General features: G+C 33.9%; 1 protein-coding gene across 1 annotated transcript; it reads right to left on the bottom strand.

The window, feature by feature from the left end:
* Positions 1–938: 938 nt before the first annotated feature.
* Positions 939–21,824, bottom strand: LOC141839446 (dynamin-related protein 3A-like). The gene is made up of 20 exons (XM_074727191.1): positions 21,352–21,824; positions 19,043–19,325; positions 18,895–18,923; positions 18,700–18,801; positions 18,496–18,564; positions 18,349–18,408; positions 18,117–18,230; positions 15,525–15,573; positions 13,060–13,166; positions 12,812–12,904; positions 12,645–12,737; positions 12,409–12,546; positions 8,779–8,892; positions 5,714–5,818; positions 5,534–5,576; positions 5,087–5,235; positions 4,850–4,996; positions 1,938–1,990; positions 1,697–1,796; positions 939–1,591 (listed from the first exon to the last, which is right to left on the bottom strand). The coding sequence occupies exons 1-20, from the start codon at positions 21,730–21,732 to the stop codon at positions 1,427–1,429; spliced, it is 2,394 nt and encodes a 797-aa protein (XP_074583292.1). The 5' UTR covers positions 21,733–21,824; the 3' UTR covers positions 939–1,426.
* Between the last annotated feature and the right edge of the window lie 259 nt (positions 21,825–22,083).

The raw sequence follows: 22,083 nt of genomic DNA on the forward strand, positions 1-22,083 counted from the left end.
AGACAACCTATCAAAACAATGGGCTCACTGATTTAAATACCAAGTATCAAAAAAGTTGTTGCATAAAATAATAGGATTGATATTTTAAATCATAAATATAATAATATTCCACTCAGGATATCTAAATGTTTATAAATGATTCAAAATTTTATGGTTAAATTTATAAATTAGTTTTAAGGCTAAATTTCGTATCAAAATAAACAATTTTGTAAAAAAAAAATACAAATGGTTTAGTTAGGCGCAAAATGATCAACTTGCGCATAAAAAATCAACATAAATAAATATGAATTGTTTTACAAATAAATGTTATACGTACAAGGAAGGAAGTCTAATAAATTATACATAGAATATTTTAGAAGTTAATAATAGTCAAAAATCCAAAGTAGAACTATGAATTTTTTTATATTTAAAAATTCTTTTGAATTGTCTATGTTTCAAGTGCAAGTGCACCTTCATGTTCAATATATTAAACATTGTAAAATTATAAATATCCAAACAGCATATTAACATTTTTTTATGTACAAAAGAATTTATTTTAATAAAAAATAGATTACAGACAGAATCATAATTTAACTTATAATTTAAAATTCATGTTTTGACTGTTATAATTTTCTAGACAAATGTATTTATTTTTTCTCTTTCAAAAAAATTTACTGTTAAAAATTTTAATTACAAACTAATTTATAAATCAGATGTCAATTCTCATCTTCTAAATTTATCAGTGCATTAATATTATCAACCACACAAATTAAGCATAAGCAAAATATCTTATGTATAAAAATCATCATATGCATAAGAACGTTGTAATAATAAAGCATATAGCATATATATGTTCATTCGGGTAATTATTTAACTCGTAGAAGATTAATGACTCTTCAACGCATTAGAAGAATCAATATAATTGTAGGTACAAGTTAAGGCCCAAAATATCCAAATAGTTAATACAAGCAATTTTTATAAAAAAAACATATCTTGAGGCTGAGGTCTAATGAAAAACAGTAAGGGCTTTACATAAAAGAGATAGTTAACCAACAACCATGGAGAGCACAGAAAACCTGCAAAACTTGGACTTCTCCCTATATAATTACAACTGAAATCAAACAAAATGTTAGCAGATAAGACTATTTGTCACTAGTTACGACCAATATTATTCATTTGTGATATTTTTTTTACAATTTTTATTTTTGAAAAAGAATCACTATACAGGAAGCAAAACAAGGAACTAGTGCCAACTCAATGATATTGAGCTCAGTAAAGAATTGAATTGTCTGGTCGAAGCAAGCCACTGTAGGATACTTTAATCTGTCGACAGAATCGAAGTAATTGGTATTTGCCAGCTTCGTGCGTCAACTCATCGTATGAACCAACACGTTAAACGTTCATAGGCCAATGTGCTGGTGATATTTACACCGGAGACGCTGATTTTTCAAAATCTTGGATTTTGGGGAGTAGCTGTATGCAATGAACCTAGATAGTTGTTAGTAGCATAGAAAGATGAAGGAATTACACGAGTCTTGGGCAGTTCGGTTGGATCGTGATCAGCAGTATAGCCCTTGGCAGTTTCAGCTTCTAATGGAAGCTCTTCCAATGTCTGGTCATTAAAAAAATATACAAACCGATCAAAATAGAGCATGGTCAAAATTATGTGGGAGGTCAATAAAAATATGGATATTAAAAACTTCAGCGAAGGACTGACCTTGCGCGCCTGTTGCAAGGCCTTCAGTTTTTCACGAAGACGTTTTCTTTCAGCAGCAACACCATCAGGTTCCTTCAGCATCTCATCGAACATATTTTCCCTAATTAACGAGTTATCATGTCAGGCTTGATTCTTAGCAAGCTAAGCAAGAAAAAAAACGAAAAGAGGAGCATATACATCTCGTAACGATAGAATCTGTAAACAGGATTGACTGATTAAAAGAGAATGATAAATCTGATACCTGTAAAGTTTTCTGATTAAAACATTATGCAGTTCCCGTTTAGTATGATTAACCTACGAAAATCATAAGATACAGATATTGAATTGTCCAAATAAAATATCAACAAAGATAATAATCTCACAAAATTTTGGTTTCTGCTTCCAAACTGAATTCTAGGACTACTAATTAATTAAAAGTTGCAGTGTTTAATCCTCATTAAATTAATATTCTAGGACTACTAATTAATATTCTATGTAAATCTCTACGTAGATTAAATAACTTCAAATTCAACGCTACCCACAACCAGAAAAAGTAAGACAATTATTAGCCATAATAATAATCAAAATTGTACACAATATTTCTTATGAAGTTACAGTTTGTCATATGTTATTATTACAACTATGGAAGGGTAGATATGGGAAGAAAACAATATGCAATAATGCTTAAGTATAGACTGTTACTCAGACTAGGGAAACAGGATTTGACATGGGTATGGGTCCAAATGAAAGACACATGATATGAAAAGTCATTATATAAGGATCCAAATTTAAGACAAATGGATACTGGAATACAACTAATCTTAATAATTTAATATTAGTATTGATCTAATATAAGCTAAACCTAATTTTTATATATGCACATATATAGATGGGGTTTAATTGAAAATTCATTTGTTAAACTGGTTCACTTTAATAATTAAAAAATAGAGGGTGATGATGAAGAATTTTCATCATCACTCTCCTTACTTTCCATCAAACATGTCTATTATGGCAAAAAATAGGTTCTGGTTTTATCCTTCACTGAGGTTATATCATATTGTCAATGTTTTTATAGTATCACTAAATGATTCCAGATGCTCAATAAAATAATTATGTTAGGAACACCAATGTACAAAATCATTTGTGGTTATAAATCATGTAGAATCAAATCTTGATTGTCCAACAATAACATAAAATACTGAAACTCTATATAAAAAATACCAGCATTGTATATAACAGAAACGGGATGAGTACAATGGCATTATACAAAACTACAAAAGAAGAATGCATCAAGAATACATGATGCATAAGTATAAATCAAAATGAAAACGATTTCTAGTGCTATTCTTACACAATTTGGAATATCTTTATGGCTAGAAAGAAGAAATTGAGTGGCTGGTATAATATTAACTTCAATGTATCGTCTAGAGGAGTCTCTAGAGGCGACAAATTGGTTTAACTCTTGAAAAACAGTTAGAAGGAAGTACTTTATTTTTTTCACGCTAATACTAATACTATACAAACTTACTAATCCATAAATCTCCATGGTATATACTATGGCATTTGATAATGTGCTAATTTATGAGATTTTAGAGTAAATTTCTAAAACATGAATTGCAGAGATGATCATTGCCATATCCAAGTTTTAAGCCAAATGAAACTAAGATTGAATCTATAAAATGTAAAATTAAAATTATATAAAAAGGATAACAGAAAAAAAAATGCATGGATGGGTAAATATCTTGCAATATTTCCTAGTTATCTTAAATTTATAGATCAATAAGAAAAAGGTATTCATCACAGACAAGGTAATGGTTAAAATGAAGAGCCTGAGTGCTACTGCTCTCTAGGCTAATTACAAAATATTTATGAGTGGCATGATCAGCATCACAATACTGGTCAGTGTCAGCAAGTCAAAGAACATAAATGTTGATGTAACAGAAAGTTGAGATGGGCACGATAGCTAAAATATAAGAAATTTCATTATTCAAGAGCATTCAATAAAAAAAAGAAACTAAATTATGATGGTATGGACATAACTTTAAAAAATTATAAAGACGATAGGACAGACTAAATGCTAACTGATAAAGTCCAGAGTAAAACAATTTAGATTAATTATAGATGAATTTGTCCAAAGGGAGACCAAGAGAAACACTTGTCAACATAACTAAAGGAAATTTACATGATCTAAGTGCTGCTAATGATATTGACTACATAAAGATTAATAGCATGATCAGATGTTTTAACCATACAAAGTGTTTGATGGGTAAGATCTATAAAATTGATCCTCGTATTTACAAACATGATGATTTCTTATAATCATGGTGTATATATCAAAGATTGAAATCTCGAGCCGTTTCGCTCGATACCGGTGAAAATTTTCATCCTACCAACATCAACACCAGCGTCCCGACCAAGATACTATCCGAAGGTGTCGCCCAAGTCTGGCGATGCCTTTGGAAGCATCGCCTGGGTCCGACGATGCCACCGGAAGCATTGCCTGGGTTCGGCGACGCCTCTGATGGCGTCACCCAAGCAATCAGTATTTTTTTTTAACTTAGGTTTTAATAATAACGTTGATTAATAATTTAAATCAACTGCAAGCTATAGTTATGATAATTTAAATAGGCTTAATTAAAACCTCATAAAATTATCCTATTATATTTTTTAAAATATTTTATTTTTATTTTAAATATTTAAATTAATTTTTTTATTATTAATTAATATATTTTTATATTTTAAAAATATTGAAACTATATCAACACGGCACGATATAGTACCAAAACTGTATCGTTCCAATCAGGGACCGAAACCTTAGCATAGCTCAATATTTTAAACCTTGATATATATGGCCATGCAAAACCATGGTTCCTCGTAGTTTATGAACATGTTAACTTCTTATATTCATGGTGTATATATGGCCATGCAAAACCATTGTGCCAAGCACTTATTATAAGCACAAAGTACTCACAGTCAGCTAAATTTCCTAAGTAGTTGCTGAAATGCACTACTAGCAAACTACAACTAAATATCATGCTAAGATAATCTTATTCAAATCAGATTATATAGATCCTTATATTAATAATTTTGAAATAAAGAAGACTGTCTGATAGAATTTAATCTTCTAAGACAAATGAAAATAAAGTTCTGACTATCAGAAGATGACATCTTTACCAAGAAGTGCATAATGGCCTTGGGCACTGAATCCTCAACATTTTTCCGAACAATGTCAAAGTATGACTTCAGGAGCAACTTTGTAATAGCTATCTCCAAAGCCTCCTGTTCAGTTGGACTTTCTGAAGGTTTCAAGGTTAATGGTGGCTGTAAAAGGAGAAACATTGAATTTAACCACTGCATATAACCAACGTTGTATGTGAAGCATCAACCGTGCATTATTAATGTAGATGGTACCTCTCTCAGTTGGATCATAGAAAATGAATGCTCCCATGTTTGTAAGGGTGCATCATATGACTTATTGATCGTACTTCCTTTTGCAGGTGCACGGTCCTCACTGGCACCAAAAATGGATGAAATGGCCCAGATTGATCCACTTGTATTTCCTGATCATCAAAAAATTTAAAGCAGCAGATTTATAGCATTTCTCACATTTATCCACCAAACAAAAACAGTCAAAGTGGAAGCACTACTGCAGCAACAGGATAGCTCATCATCATCTTAAAACTGTGTTACAACGAAGTATTTGGGACAGATAGCATTGAATCTTATCAGGAATAATATCAACTTTTTCTTTCAGGAATATATAACTGTTTCCTTAAGAAATTATTTTTTGTGTAAAAATAACACAATATCAATACTTGGTGTAATCATATTTGAGTTATGAATGGAAAATATCCTCACCAGAAGAACCTGTTCGGTCTGAGTCTGCAACAGGTCGAACACCCTAATAAAACAGAAAATAAGAGAGGGCAAAAGAATTATATCAAATTGCACAGATCAGATCACTTATTTGCATAAACTGCTGAAGACATTCACATCAATAACAACAAAAAGAAAAGATTAAAAAAAATGGTAAATTACCTGCAGGTGATCAGGAACAGCTCCATTTGCAACAGATCTTGCAAAGATACCTCGCGATTTTGTAACTTTTTCGGCTGCTTGAAATTTATCTGAATCAGCGGTATCCTAATACAGGATAGGCACTTGGTTCAAAATTAAATAGCAAAAAATAAAAGTTCAGACTAAAACATAATTTGACAAAAAGGTAGCTAAAGTGAACAATCAGAACCAAGCCAGGAAGTCAATATTAATGCTCCAACTTGAAGTGTTAAAGCTATTGGAGTTAATAATTTAGTTACACATGGGATATTTCATTATTAAGTGTTATAACAATCATATATGTACGGCGTAGTTATTCCATTAATCCATTCAGCAAAATATCATCCCTCATTTGTTGTCTTACTAAATGAACAAAATATTTAATTAATTTCTAATATGAAAATAAAACAATTTAAATAAAAAGTTTCATCTCCTATTCTTCTCACAAAAACTATCAAGAAACAATTCTTCAACTTAATGTCATAAGTAGAACAACAATGTATGTAATCTTTATTCATATAAATTGTTACTGACTATATATGGACCTACACTTCCACCTATTTCTATAAAACTTTAATTTGATTCGATCCAATATTGTGAACTTATGTTTACTAAATTTTACCATGATTTTCAACATCTAAAACTAGATTTCCTGTATAAATAATATATAAAAGAAGTCTTTCCACCATTTTGTTATCATCAATATATTTTTATTTTAATCTTTTATGCATCTAATATTACCAAAATCTCTTATCATATATAACAATTAGATATCCTATACATATCCTTCTTTGCATTATTAGTTCGAAAAATATTATAGAACTTATCGCATGTCTAAAGATATTCCAAAACTTGGTAATATTTATTTCCAAAAATGAACTGAAACAAGTACATTGGAAATTTGTATAAACCAGCTCAAAAATCAGAAAATGAACCAGTATAGGCATATAACAGATGAAATCTTTACTCTTTTTAGCCTCCTTGCAGAGAACATAAGGATGTAGCAAAACAAATTAAATGATGGGTCACAGTAATATGTATGAATACAATATTTTGCAAGTTTAAATATGCTGTATACTGGTATATCAACTTTGTCAACCTTCTCATTTGCTTAGACTATATTTAAAATGCATGATCTGTTAAGTCTATCAAAACAGGATACACTAGCTATCAGCATTAGTGACACGTGGCCAAGAAATCACACAGCAACAAATTTATGGACATGCGTCAAAGAAAACTGAAAATTTGTTGCAACAAAGTCTTGAAATTATGTTTTTGGAAGACAAAAAAAAAACATAATGCTGTGCGTATCAGCAAATCACAATACAAAGGCAGTGCAGAAAGTCAAAGGTAGAGCCTAAGCAAGCATACATATGCAATATTATCTCTAGAAACCCAATTTGAAGCATCATCATTCCAATTATAGCAAGATAACAATATAAATCCAATACTTTGTTACAACGATTGCATTGTGGAGTCGTGTCAGCCTGCATGGGTGGAATTTACCATTTCGCTTGCAAACCGACACCAAAATTCTTCGACACCCACACTTGGCCACGGGCTCTCCGCAAGGCGGCAGCAGCCTTGTGGAGACCTTGCCGCCAAGCAAGGCATCTCGCCACGAGGCATTCGTGAGGTTGTGACTGCCTTACCTGCTATAAGGCCTCTGTGAGGGTGCAACAACCTCGCCTAGCGGTGGGTTGTCCCCCATGTGATAGCAACCTCATGGAGAGCATGTAGCCAGACTTAGCTGCGACCTCATGGTAGTTATGCCACGACCTCAGACCGGTGCTAGAAGCAGTGCCTCGCAACTCTCCTATTTTTCCCCCTTTACTCTTTTTTTATCCCTTGTTTCCATCACTAAGAATTTTTTTTCATTCCTTTCCCTTCTTTGTGTTACTTTGTAAGCAAAATATAACAATATAGGACCAAAATTGAAAAGAAAATTAAATATAATATTATTTCTAACCTTATAGATTATACTACTACGATTGAACCAAATTATTCTATATGTAAACTTGATTCAATTTTAAACTAACCACATAAATTTAAATTCAATTCAATTCAAACCTACTTGGTCATCATCGCCATGTCTACTACTTGGTGGACTCTACCTATTGGTAAATCAACTTTTATTCCATCCTAAATTTCAAGATATTAATTTAATTTAACTTAGTTAATTATTTAATTTTTAAAATAACTTTAAATTTTAAATAAGATAAAATTTGATATCTACAAAAAAATTTGTGTTTTAACTTTTATGATATCAATAGAAATTGAGAGAATAGAATTAGCATGCGAAACAAAAACTAAAGTTCGACAAGATCGTATCAAGCTTCTCCTCCTTTGTGTGTTCCTCAGCTTCTATTCGAATGCCAATAAACTAGGGTTTGACAAAGCAATTTATTTAAATAAAAAATTTCAGTTGTTAAAAATAATAATAAACATCTATACTAATCGATCGTATCGAGCTTCTCCTCCTCCTTTGTGTGTTCCTCAGCTTCTATTCAAATGCCAATAAACTAGGGTTCGACAAAGCAATTTATTTAAATAAAAAAATCAGTTAAGTTAAAAATAATAATAAACATCTATACTAATCAAATATCCATAAAAATATTTTTAATTAATATATTTTATATTTAAAAATATTAAAATCATATAGGCATGACACGATACAATACCAAAATTGTATCATTCTGATTATACACCCAAACTCTGACAACTCGAAATTTTAAATCTTTGTTATCAACAGAGATATTAGAAAAACACAACTTTTCCCCCCAATTATTTGATAATTAAAAATTGGCAATTCAAGAGCAAGATACAGGAAGACAATAATAACTTTTGTTCAAAAACCCTGGACTACTGAGGGAACACAACTTTTTCCATAGTTCAACATCCTTGGAATAGGCACTAATTGCACATAGTGCAACTAAATTAGAAATAAACAACTTAAAAAACAAAAAAATAATAACCACTAAAGTTCTGTCTATTTTTAATTTAAAATATGCTGAATACCTTATTTTATTTTATGGAAGAAAATGCACCTTGGATTTGGGCAATGATGGAACCAGCCTGGATGATTTGATTTGCTGTTGAGCAGATTCCACTGCTTTGCTTCCACCAATAAAATTTGGATGCGAAGTATTTATATAATCCATCTACAAAACATTGTGTAAACCAATGCATCAAATAAATTTTTTACTTGGTAAAATATTGCCAAAGGAAATACTAGGAAAGCAATAAAATACAAAATATAAAAGCATTACGATCAAACCACACACTAAAATAATAGAAGTCCTAAGCATTGCTAGCTGTAGACCTATGCGTTGCATAATGACTTAAAAATTTAATATAAGTCAATAATTTAAAAATTAAATTCTCATGAATATTTATTTAAACTTTGATTATGAGCTAAAGAAAACAATCACTATAATAATAAAGTACACAAAAACAAATTAATTGATAAAATAATTTGAATTAATATTGAAAAGATTATACAAGATCTAACAATTAAATTATAAAGCCAAAAATTATCTACACTTTCTCAAATTAATAAATTATAAAGCTCAAAATTTGAATAATCAAATAATCATAAATCCACACACGCATTGTAAAAGTTTTATAATTAAAATTTTATTAAATTTAAAAATCAATATGAAATAACTAATTAACTATGCAATGTATCCATATATAATATATAAACTAATAGCTAAATTAACTGACAATATATGAGATTATTTATCATACATAAAAATAATAAGAATGTCAATGATATATCTTAATTAAATTAGTTTGGCAGGATTTATTTAGGTGGCAACATATGATCAAAGGAGGTGGCAAAAGAAATAACACTTCGATTTCAATTTAGTTGGCAACAAAATGGAATGCTAATGTGTTGCACATTTCATTTATCTTACACACACACACACACACACACATAGAGAGAGAGAGAGAGAGAGAGAGAGAGAGAGAGAGAGATGTTTTATGAAGCTTCTGTCAGAGATGTCCAATACATCTTTCATTGTAAAAAAACAAATGTTACAGAAAGAGCAAATAAAATTTCCAAAACTGAAAGCATTTAGTTTCTGGATTTTTGCAATTAAATAAAGACCTTGAAAACCACCACAGCATGACTTCTAATGTACTTTTCCAAAGAAAAAGCAAGTTTTAAAAAGAAAATAAAACAAAAAACAAGAGAAAAATATTTGTCGAATTGCTAATCTAACAAAGAAAAAAAAAAAGAGATTTGGGTAATGCTAGTTGTGCCTATTCCTTGTTTGCTAAAGAAAGGAAATATAGAAAATCACAAACCATCCAACTGTCTGTGTCCCAATTATTTCAAGTATATATAGATCTTATCCATAAGTGAAATTCAAATTCTCAGTAAGCAATGGAACTTACATGCCAAGCTGTTGAAATAGTAGGCATTAAGATAAGTATATGAGCAATATTATCAAGGAGCCCTACATTAGCAACTGTAGCATTCAGTCAATAAACAGGATTTAGTAAGCACCATTACAGTCAATACCTACTCAATGCCAAAGAAAAAATTAGACTTCAAGGGCAGCATTCATGCCAGAGAGGTCCTTTCAAACTTTCATTCAGTCACAAGTAGCTACCTTTTTCCCTGCATTTTTAATTTAATTTTCCTAACCAAACAATTATTATCAATTCCTTTGCTCTATTTGAGCATGATTTTGTTGGGTGCAATCATTCCCTGAGTTGGAACCGATCTTGAGTTTTAATGTTTAGGGAAAAGGATTAAATTAGGCATTGCATATATGTAAGGGTGTCAATTCGGGTGGGTCGGGTTGAAGCAAGGGTATTACAAAAAAATTCCAACCCAAATTTGACCTGAACCCGACCCGAAAACTAAAAACCTGAACCCAGATAACCCAACCAACCCGATTAAAAAAGGATTTTTTGCTATTTTCTCGAATAATTCTTCATTTTTATCTCAATGTTTCATCATTGTCAAACTAATCTTCTACCATTGATGGACATAAAGCATCTCAATTTTCAAAATAGAATTTGATTTAACCCTAAAATAACTTCTCCATCCTAAATTCGAGTCAACCCGGGTTAACCCAAACCTCGACCTAACCCAAAAAAAATTCAGATCAGATTTCGAGGTCAACCCAATTGACCCGAACCCTAAAACCCCCAACTCTAACTCGATATTTTTCAAGTCGACTCGGGTTAGTTTGGTAGATCAAGTTCACTTTTGACACCCCTACATATATGTTTGATAATGGTATTAAGTTGTGGAGGAACTTGCAAGACACATATGGATCTCATAGAGCTCGTGATATGACAAAGTAGTGTGGATGATAACTTGGCGGGGTTAAGATAACATGTTCAGTCACATGGAAATCCGATGGAGTTTGGAGAAAAATGCATGAGATATCAAAAAGATCATAGGAAGAGAAACATTAAGGTGGTATTGGATTAACTCTTGGAGCTTGACTTGACATGACCAAGTTGTTTGATCCGGTGGCTCATGGTCCACTGGAGATTAGAGGATGGAATGACACATCAACGGGACCACAGGACGAGGAGCATCAAGGCGTTAAGCCGAAAGAAAGCAAAGTGCATAGGTGAAGCATAAAAGATGACATGTGGAGCGAGCTATGGGCTCGGTGTATCTAAGGGACAAGCAACCTAGCAAGAGATGACCTTTGTAGGGAAGCCAAGCTGAGAAAATAAACTCTTCCGTGAGCTCTAAGAGTTGAAATACTTGTATATTGGGACAAGGTTGATCTCAACTTAGATGAAGATTCGATCATTAGGATGATTGTAGTTGTCACTCCAATCAACTAAAAGATGTTCTCAATTGACTAGTGAGTTAAGTCGAGTAAATACTCATTGTAAGCTTGGCAACTCATGAATGAAATGTTTCTATTTGGAGCCAAGTCAATAAGGCATTCGATTGATTGAGTTTAATCAACTAATAGTGGATTCTAGTCAATTGATGTCTCAACAAGAACACCAAAATGAGTCATTGATCTAACACGTTGGAGCAGCAATAGCCGGATAACCTAGGGTCTACAAGAGATGAGTTGATTCAAAAGTAATTAGATGTTGCCATGATAATTAGATAAAATAAGAAGAAAAAAACAATTAAGATGACATGAACATGTTGAAAAATGATTGAAACGTTACAAAGTTAACAAGTTGAATAGATTAAAGTAAGGTGAAAGAGAAGAGGGAGATGATGATGGCTTTATTTAACATGTGAAAATATAGTATTGCATATAGATATATCCATGTAACTGATCCTAGATAGTTGGAATTAATGAATGGTTTATTGTTGTTATCCTGAAGATTTTCACATAGAAGGATAATGAAAAACCCTTCCCATCGTGTTCCAGAATAATGGGTGGAATTTTGTTTTTGATGAGCCATGGCAGATTGGAGTTTACTTTTGACTTCTTCGTTTCACTATTAGAACAATATGCATTTTCATGTTAGTGTTTTCCAGCAGCAAGGATGAATATTTTGGTACAATGTTTCAAAGAACTTTGATTCTCCTACACAGGTCACACCAATAATACAGAAGCAGAATCAATGCAGTAGATGTACCTACTAAGTGGTACAATCATTCATCTAAAGCAAATAGCAATAAGTATTCCTTGGCTTGCACAAAGAAAGAAGAAAAGAAAATAAAGATCTACCTCCATTCCAATGATGTGAGATATCATTATTTCTGCAGGTTGAAGGCCTTCTCGTAAGAAGTTAGTGATCTCCTCATCCATGCGCTTTCGGAGGGCAGGATAACGGTGTAGCTCACTAGTTAAGCAACGGTAACTAATCTACAAAGGAAAAATAATCGAAGTGACAAGGCTGCTAAGAACACATAAGAGAATACACACACATATAAGATACTGATTCAGGATTAATGAGTGTATGCCTTTATTAGTTCGTCGTAAACGAACTTTGCACATTGAAGGCCAGGATCTAACAGTCGGCTTATCTGCTTTCGCACTAGAACTTCAAAAGGTGCCTGAGATTAAAAAAGTAAAGGTCCATAAGTCAAACTCAAAGATTAGGAAGTCTAAAATGTCTAACAATTGGTACCTCTGGAACAAACAAAGCAGTTCTTGGACCACTTGCATTTTGAATAGCCAAGCGAATATCTTCATCAGTGATGTCCTCACAAGGATCAACCTCCTACCCATGTGCAGATTACATGGAGTTAGAAAAATCATACAAAAATATATATATATATATATAACAGTGACAAAAATTCCACCCAAGCCCACCAAATTCTTACATGACAGTAATGTAAAAAAAGAACCAGATTAGTTTACAAGGAGGAAAAGAACCTCGAGGCACTTCACAAAGATTGACTGCAGAATGTAATGAATTCGTGCTCCACCAGAAAGTTCATCTGTTGACAGTTCATTTTTTCCATCCACCATTGAAGAAAAAACTGCAGTACCAGGGAATGACAATAGTTTAGAGAATTTAATCTTACAAGCAAAAGTGATGATCATGACACAGTAGAGTATCAAAGAGACATCAATACAAAGAAACACACACACACACAAGGTGACAATCAGTATGGAAAAATACTGCAAGATTGCAACAAGGTAGACTGACAAGGCCTAGTATACACAGAAGATATACATGATCACAAAAATCACTTGAGAATGTAGAGCTCAATTACTTCTGCTTGCCAATACTAAAACAAGCAAGTTCAATGTGATTACAGCCAATGTTTCAGTTTTAGTACCAGAAATCAACAATTTTAAGAGTGCATGCACGTGATATTCAATCTAAGTCCCCCCATTAATGAACTTGCAGTAGGGCACATATAGAATCCATAAATGTATATATTACCTTATTGAATTAAAAAAAAAAAACATTTTTATAACAAAACTTATATGTTTACATCATGAACCAAAACAATCCACATAGCATAAGACACACATTGTAATGCATGTTAATTAACCTAAGCAAGTCAAACAAGATGGCTTTTGCTTGTTAATTGTTAAAACTAGTTTTATCAAATCAGAAATAACTAGAGAATTAACAGGCCAGGAAGTTTGATCTACTAGGTTTGAAATGAGCTTTGTAATCCAGGACAGTTTGCCAGATCTGTTCTATTCTGTTGTTTGTTTTCTGCAAATCTGAGACTGCATCAGATTTCTTCTTCAACCTATCATTTCCACAGATCTTTTTCCAGATTGCTTTCTTCCCAGATTCCAGGTTTCCAGATTACCCACATTTTTTTCCAGCAAATTTCTTGTTGCTTGCATTTTTTTCTATCCACAAATTCTATGATCTTCAACAGATTTCTCTCATATACTTCTTAGTTTCAGCAACTTAACTGAATGACAAGGAAAGAATCGATCTAACAAAATTCTCAAGGATGTTGTTTTTGGCAACTGGCCACCTACAAATGATATATCAATTTATCTACAATTCCTTAAGAGGTATATCTCTAAGGGTACATTATGTCAATCTGTGTCACCACTGGTGTGAGAAGATAATTCTATTGGCACGACGCAGAGTACTGGATGAAACTCTTGGGTTCTAGATTTAAAAGTCCCTGAGCATATATCTGCTTATATTTTCTCTTCTCTAGTCTTTCACCAACATCTTCATCCTATTCATGCCACTAGCAAAATGTGTCACTTTCATCTGTTAAGTGTGTATATCAAGTCACTCCTATTTGACCTTTACCACTTTCTTTTGTCTACTAAAAGCCAATATTTTCTTTCAATTTACTATTTGTAAGCAAACTCACCAAATAACTATAGTTCTCAGTATTTTTTCCTGGTAATTCTGGTTCTATTCAAGATTCACAAGCTGGAAAGGTATGATCGGTGTAATGCAGGATTCTCAAAGATTAACCAGTTGAACAATATTGAATACTAGTTGTCAATATAGTTCCATGGGTGTAAATGTAATATCACAATAAAACTAATAGATATTTGCAAGGTTTTGAAATTGATCTATATTGGTCTGCCTGGGTAAATCTTATCATTCCATCCACTGACTGTCAACAATACAAATTCAATGCCGTTGATATGAAGAGAAGACAAGGCCTCTGCAACAGAGCTTACACAAGCAATCGAAACAAAGCTTTCATGAGCGACCTCAAGGGCCAAGCTTCTACAAACATGAAGGACAATTCTATTATTTTGTGATGAGCCTTCCATTAGGGTTGTTTCACGACAAAGCTTCAGTAATGAGACTCTACAACAGGTAAGTCGAGACAAGGGATCTACTTCTACAAAAGGGATTCCTTTCTTTTGATCCTCCTCTCCCTTGACACCCCCCAAAATTCGTTCCTCCTTAGTGTCTTTGGCACCATGTGTCAACCCATCTGGCATGATACCAGCACCATACATTCCATCAAGGAACAAATCCTAGCTCGAAATGATATTTCAAACTTTGCATAAATGAGAGAAGGGACTGCCTATGTTTTTCCATGTAAAATATCAATTGAACCAATCAAAATAAATTGAGTGGCCTCCACCTGGCAGTTCTATAATCCTTCACTATGTCATACAAATCATTACAAAACTGAATTCCCATTCTTAATATCATGTGGCTTATCAGCAGCTTGGACTATAATGATGTCACAAATGATTGATGAAGAAAAGTTGTGACAATTTATTCGGCTCAACAAGTATACCTCAATGATAGAGGAATCAATAAGTGGCACGTATTTTATGTATTTTGTTCAAAATATAGAGCACCAAAAACAATTAATAAGGGCAGGATAGCTTGAAGATATGAACGTTATAATAATCAAAATGCAAATTGAATCCATGCTTACCCTCACAAAATTTGGCAAGAATGTTAAGTATTTTAACTCCCTTTCCAGCCTGATGCATAAGAAAAATAGGTAAGCAATACAAAATTACAAACACAGATGTGAAAAGTGATTACAAGCTTAACTTATACTTATGTATAAGCTTTAAATATTGTGAGACATGAAGTTTGAGTAAAATTACAATAAGTTCCACAAAGAGAATCATGTAGAATCTAATAAGTAATTGGATCTTATTCAATCAACAAGTATGAATACACAACCTTCAAAATCAGAAACAGAACAAGAAAGCAAATAAACTTGAATGAAAAAAAGATTAGTGCAAACAGTCAAAATTGATACACTGCCTTCAGCCATATCAATTAAACATAACATGTTTGGCTTATGAAGAGTTCCACATCTGTATAAGTTTTCATCAATGGTAGGCATAATAATTAAATACACAGCATAATGATAATGACATTAGTTGCATAGAGATTTGCTTTTACACCATATCTTGTGTGAAATTAATAAACATAGCCAGATGGCTTCCCAGTGTGTGAATGAAGATAAAAACTATTAGCAAATCAACAAAATCTGAAGGTTGATTGAATATGGAAGTATAATATTCAAGACCTATGTTGCGACAGGTTACACAATCTTTTGTTGTAATCGCATACATGAATTTACACAAGTGCTACAATTGGTCATCAAATTGATTTGATGGCTTCTGATGGTATGTTGATTAGAACAAGCTCTCACAGAGTCCATTGGTAACAGAGTTGCACTTTGACAATCAAGATGTATTGCATATAGCCTCTAGAATTCAAACAAGCTTAACAGAAGTGTTAAATTAGCCAAGGCATGCACTTCAAGTAACAACGACAAAACCCATGTATAAAGAATTCAATATTACCACAGTAATCTCTAAATATCTTGGTCAGTGAAGGAAAATTGGAAGTATAAAAATAACCCTGCCAAATTATAAGTGATATAACCCTACATACAATCAACAACCAACCACCAATCATAGAAGAAAAGATAGGGGTAGCAACGAGTAAGCCAGCATGAATTTGTATTACCACATTCATACCCACTTGGCCACTTGATACATCCAAAAACACCCCCGGCTCATACCAAGTATGGATACTTACTGATCTCCCATAACCCATCCTATCACTACCCATAGGCGCAAAACCAAATCCAAACCTAACCCAAATAAACATATCTAGATAACGAAAATATTAAAAATAATAACAAATTGAACTCTAAAACATAACTAATTCAATCTTTCATAATTAAAATGTCTAATTTATTTAAGTCAATCTCTCATATTGGCATGCCCAAGCAAATCATATTATCAATCAAATTTAAATTAAACAAGGTAAATCTTGCAAATATACAAATAAATGTATCTCTATAGAAGAACCCATAACCAATTATGCAATTCAAATACCAATAAATGTATCCTTCTGCAATCTTCATTTGGACCAAAGGGGTTGTAGAGCTCACCACCTAAGCCAGATCCATGACCCACCTTTCTGAGCTCATGCTTCTGGATACCAAATCATTGTGATTCCTTCTCTATTGCCTTAGACCTTCTGGATATCAAATCATTGTGATTCCTTCTCCAGATTTTCATGAACTATATATAAAACTACATCTTTCTTGCTATTGTTTATGACTACAATTTTCACAATACACCTTATCTTTTTGTGGTTGATTCTCTCTTCTATACTTTGTGCCCTTGTCTTCAACTTATTTGCTTCAAAACTTCATTGTTTCTCAATACTCCTTCCACTGTAATGCATGTTTCTTCTGTCTCTTCTCCTTCTTCATGCTTTTCTTCAACAATTTTGGAATATCAGTTCCAACAACCTTGCTGATGACTGCATACAGTAAGGGGATTTTTTTGGGAAAATATCTACCCCTTTCTGGATCTTGTTTCTCTCTTCTAACCTCCCCACTTTTTTCCAATTTCTGCTTCTTAGAAAGCTATCTCTATATCATTCTATTGTCATTCACTTCAGTTTATCCTCTGTCAAATCAGAGCAGCACTAGTTTCTTCCAATGTTCAACATAAATGTCTCCTCCGTACTTTTGAGCTTCTTTTAGATGTGTTACTCACCCTCTTAGTAGGCATTTAGGGTCCTCACTGTTTCTCTTTCCTCTTTCATCATTCTACCATGCATTGTCAACATTATCGCATGAAGAAACACACTCAAATGACTTGCATCTCCATCTCACCTTACCCTCAATCACACAAGTATTGTGTTTTCAATTTCATTATGTTAATGCCTTAATTTGTGTTTTTCTTGTGAGGATTATTTTAGTTTATGTAACAAGTTGACTACAGATACATCTACGTTTCAGCTTGAGGAGTGAGTTATTAATAGTTATTGGTATTAGGGTTTAGTCCCCAGACCTATATTTGCACACCATGTAATAGTTTTCTAATGACAACATCAATACAATTGGTTTTTCTCCCAATTAACAATCTATAAGCTTCCATATCAATATTAGATGGTGCCATATTTCAATGTCAGAGAATAGCAAATACTTTATTGTTTCTAACACTGAGATCAGTTGAACAAGGACCACAAAACAGGCAATGCACACCTTTGATTCCTCAAATTCACCATATGTGGCATGCTCCTTGGCAACTGCTACCAACTGAGTATTTATATGAGACTTCAATGTTGGAAGGACAACCATGATATGTTGTTCTAAAATCTGTAGCATAATTAGATTCACAGACAGCCATAAGCTTAACAGTAAGTATAGTAAAACCAATTTGTTTATCTTTTGCCATCACATGGAGCCTCATAACATTAAAATTCAGAGCAGTTACCCAATTCAATTTCTTAGCCAGCTGAGTAACTCCACAACAATGAGAAAGGCCATGATATGCCTACAGCAGAAAATTGAAGCAGTTACTATAGTTTTGGCGGGGGGAAGAATGAAGAAGAGATCATCTGAGTTTTGCAAGAAAGTGTACTGGATGGTTGCGGAAGAAAGCTTCTTCAGAAGCCAATGCATCCCTAATGCTACGGTTGACATTGATGTCCTGCATTACAAGAGCGAAGTATTTAGATTGTGTACTGCACTTATGAACCCAGAGGTAAGCTTGCTTCTTTGATATGCAAAATTAGCCTCTCTGCTTCTATTTGTAAGTCAACACCATAAGACAACATAAATGTACCTCTTGACTACGATTGACAACCCCAACATAACCAAGTCGCAGAGGAATCACATTGCCAAGTAAGAAATTGCGTGCATCAGTACCTCTATCCATTATATCCAGCTGTAACCACAAGAACAAACTAGTGATATTAGACCAGTGCAAGTGGGCCACCATAGCCACAAACTAAAATTTATCAGAAACCACAAACAAGACCTTTGTGATGACTCCAATTGTGCGAGAACCTGCCGGAAATTAATGATTTGCATATCAGTCAATCCAATTTAAGATAAAATATAAATTGCTACTCAATCACAAACAGGACGGAATAAAAAATATAAAATGACATATTTGACAATCATACCATCTGGATCAGCATTTCTTGCAATTTGAAGTGCATCAGAATTTGCCAAATCTGCATTTGCTGGTGATACAGCTAGTATAATACAAGTCTCATATTTGATATATGACATTATCATTGTTCTAATTCTAGCTTCAATGTCACTTGGTTGATCACCTACTGGCACTTTAGTAATTCCAGGCAAATCAACAAGAGCAATATTCAAAACATTGGGAGAGAAAATCTTCAAACGAATCTGTTTATCAGAAATAGCCTTTCTCATTCCGGCTTCTCTATCAGTTTCTGCCTACAGGAAAGAAAAAGTAGAACGATAGTAAGAACTCTGGAAGAGACCAAAATAGCTTATACATAAATCTTAATCATTCAAGCTTGTAATTTACCTGTCATCAGAACTCAGCAGCCACAAATCACAGAATAGATCATTGTATTCTGAATGATACAGAGTTTACACTATTTCTTTTTAGCTCTTGAAAAATTTTATATTACAAAATTTTCACATCTCAGGATGCCTAAAGAAGTAAAATACTCAAAATCTCAGGTAGGATCATTTTGTTCATCCCTTGCTTCTTATTAAATCAGGTTCTTTTTATTCACCTCAATTAAATGCCTAAGGTATGGGAATGTGCATACTTGCAGTTTCAGTCAGAGAACTAATGGAGAACAAGGCCCACAGTACTAGAAAATGATTTATGCACATAGCACTACAATGCAATGTAGGTGCAATGCCTATGTTTCAACAAGTTGCTCATCAATACAAAAGTGTGATAAAATATCATTCCCTTCAAAAAGAGAGAGAAAAAGAATTAATGCTTAGGTAAAAGTAATATTAAATGATCATCATACACGAAACCTGCACATGGAATTGATTGAAAGTTTGGTAATACATGTTCTTGGCTCCAACACTTGAAATTTTGAGTTGGTTGAGGAGTCTCATTCAAAAGAAAGATATAGAGAAGAAAGTGGTGATCATCTTCATTCGCTAAGAAAAGCCCTATGTCTAGGTGAAGCCTTGAGTTTGCAACTGGTTATATGAGTTGAAATTGTTTAGAAACTAGTCAGGACTCAGAACCCAACCAATTGGTTTTTGATTTTGCAGTGTTCAAAGCAATGGTGGTTCCATATTAGATAGACATTGTATAGAAAAAAATATGGACAAGATATGGAACTAACTTCTCTTTGGCAAGGGGAAATAAGAAAGGAAATCGAAGGAGACTTTGGGAGGAAGTCATTCCCCCACTCCTTAGGACCATTACCACCTGAAGAAGCAATGGTCCCTTTGGGAAACTTATTCGACTGAAGCCCCAAAGGGATGCCTCTAGGCAGAGAATTAGGAATCATCCCCCTTGAGGAAGCCCCACCCATCCTGGCCTAATATTAAGTTGACTAGGTTTGGTTCAATAGGTAGACAAGTAGGAACAGTATAGCTTTTCCGATTAACAGTACCCATCAAACTATTGTTTTTTAATTAATAATATTTGTATCATGTAAAATGCACTTTTTTTATGTCAGAACCTATTGAGTCACTTGAATATGAGATTTCAGTCAACTACTCAAGACCAATATCAAAATGTGCTCAACAACTATGCCATTCTATACATGTACAAAAAATCAACAAATATGCAATTCTAATATATGTCTAAAACACCTTCTTGAAAACAATGGGAAGGGACAAATTGAAAATTTGGAATTTTGGCCAAGGTTTAGTATGTGCATTATTCCCCATTCAAAGCCTTATGTTCGATGAAGCATCTATCATTGTTTTAAAAAGCATCCTAGATGACCACCAAGGCAGTTTCTGACTAGGGGCCGCTTCGCCTAGATGGTAGGCACCCCTAATAAGGGAGCCTGAGGTGGGTTTAGGGTAGAATTAAAAAAAGAGAAAAAAACTGATGGGTTATTGGGTATTAGCAAATAACCCTAACTATCATAATCTTCCGCCTAACATCTTTTCTACAGATGCCATCTATAGAATGGTCAAGAAAGGCATTAGGGTCGAGTTCCAAAAGACATGCTTTAGACAGCACCTAATCTTCTTGTTCTCTTCCTTTTTTTCTAAAATCCCCTACTCATGATAACAACGTCCATAATAGTAGTGTCCCATGTAACAAACTAACAATTAACTAACATGTAAAAATGCATAACGTCGGAGTTGTCATGCCAAAAGGCAGCAGTTAACTAGAGACGCACAATTTTGAAATTCCTGAGGATCTTTTAAACGATCAGAAGGAGAACCCAATCTCACTGGTACAGATAATAAGAACGAAACATCCAAAAAAAAATTAACACTAAACAACATCAAAAGCCATAATCACCTGGATTTCACGACGGATCTCCGAGAAATCATAGAACTTCTTTCCTGGCAAGTGGAGAAACTCCCCCCACTCCTCCCTTCCCTCGACCGCAGAGGCCGAGGATGACTCCAGGCGCACCAACTGCAGGACCAGAGGCCGCCGGGTGCAGATGTCGGTGCCCCGCGGTAGGAAGTCCCGGCCGACGAGGGACTCGAGCACGCTGGACTTCCCACTGCTCTGGCTTCCGACGACCGCCACCTGTGGGAGATTTATGCTGAAGGAGCTCCCAAGATGAGCGAAAATGTCCTGGAGCCTATTCATAATCGGGATCAGCCCGTGCCCTACCGGCGCGACTTCTGCGGCCTTCGGTGCATCCCTGTCCAGGAGGCCATCCTCCGCCATCGAATTGGCTCTCGTTGCCGGTACGAAATCTCTCAGGCGGAAAGAAGAGGCGCCCCGGAAACCCTAATTGGTTTGCGCGAGGCGGAGCAGAGTTCCCAGAGAAAGCGCAGTGACGAGACGCCGACGGATCAATCCCCCAAATCCCAGTATATTTATAACAGATGGGGAAAGGCTGTACTGGACTTTTCTATCCAGCTTTTCCCCCGACAAAGTATTGCTTTTTGGAACGATATCAGGGGTACTTTCGGTATTACATGTTTCTTGGAGAAGGGTCAAATGCCGGATGAACCGCGTATTCGGAACCCGATTCGTTTTAAATAACTACGATGTAAAAACAAAAATAGCCGTGCG

Source organism: Curcuma longa, chromosome 11, assembly GCF_044706935.1.
Source record: "Curcuma longa cultivar G26 ecotype Majalengka, Jawa Barat chromosome 11, ITB_CL_G26_1.1, whole genome shotgun sequence".
Lineage (NCBI taxonomy): Eukaryota > Viridiplantae > Streptophyta > Magnoliopsida > Zingiberales > Zingiberaceae > Curcuma > Curcuma longa.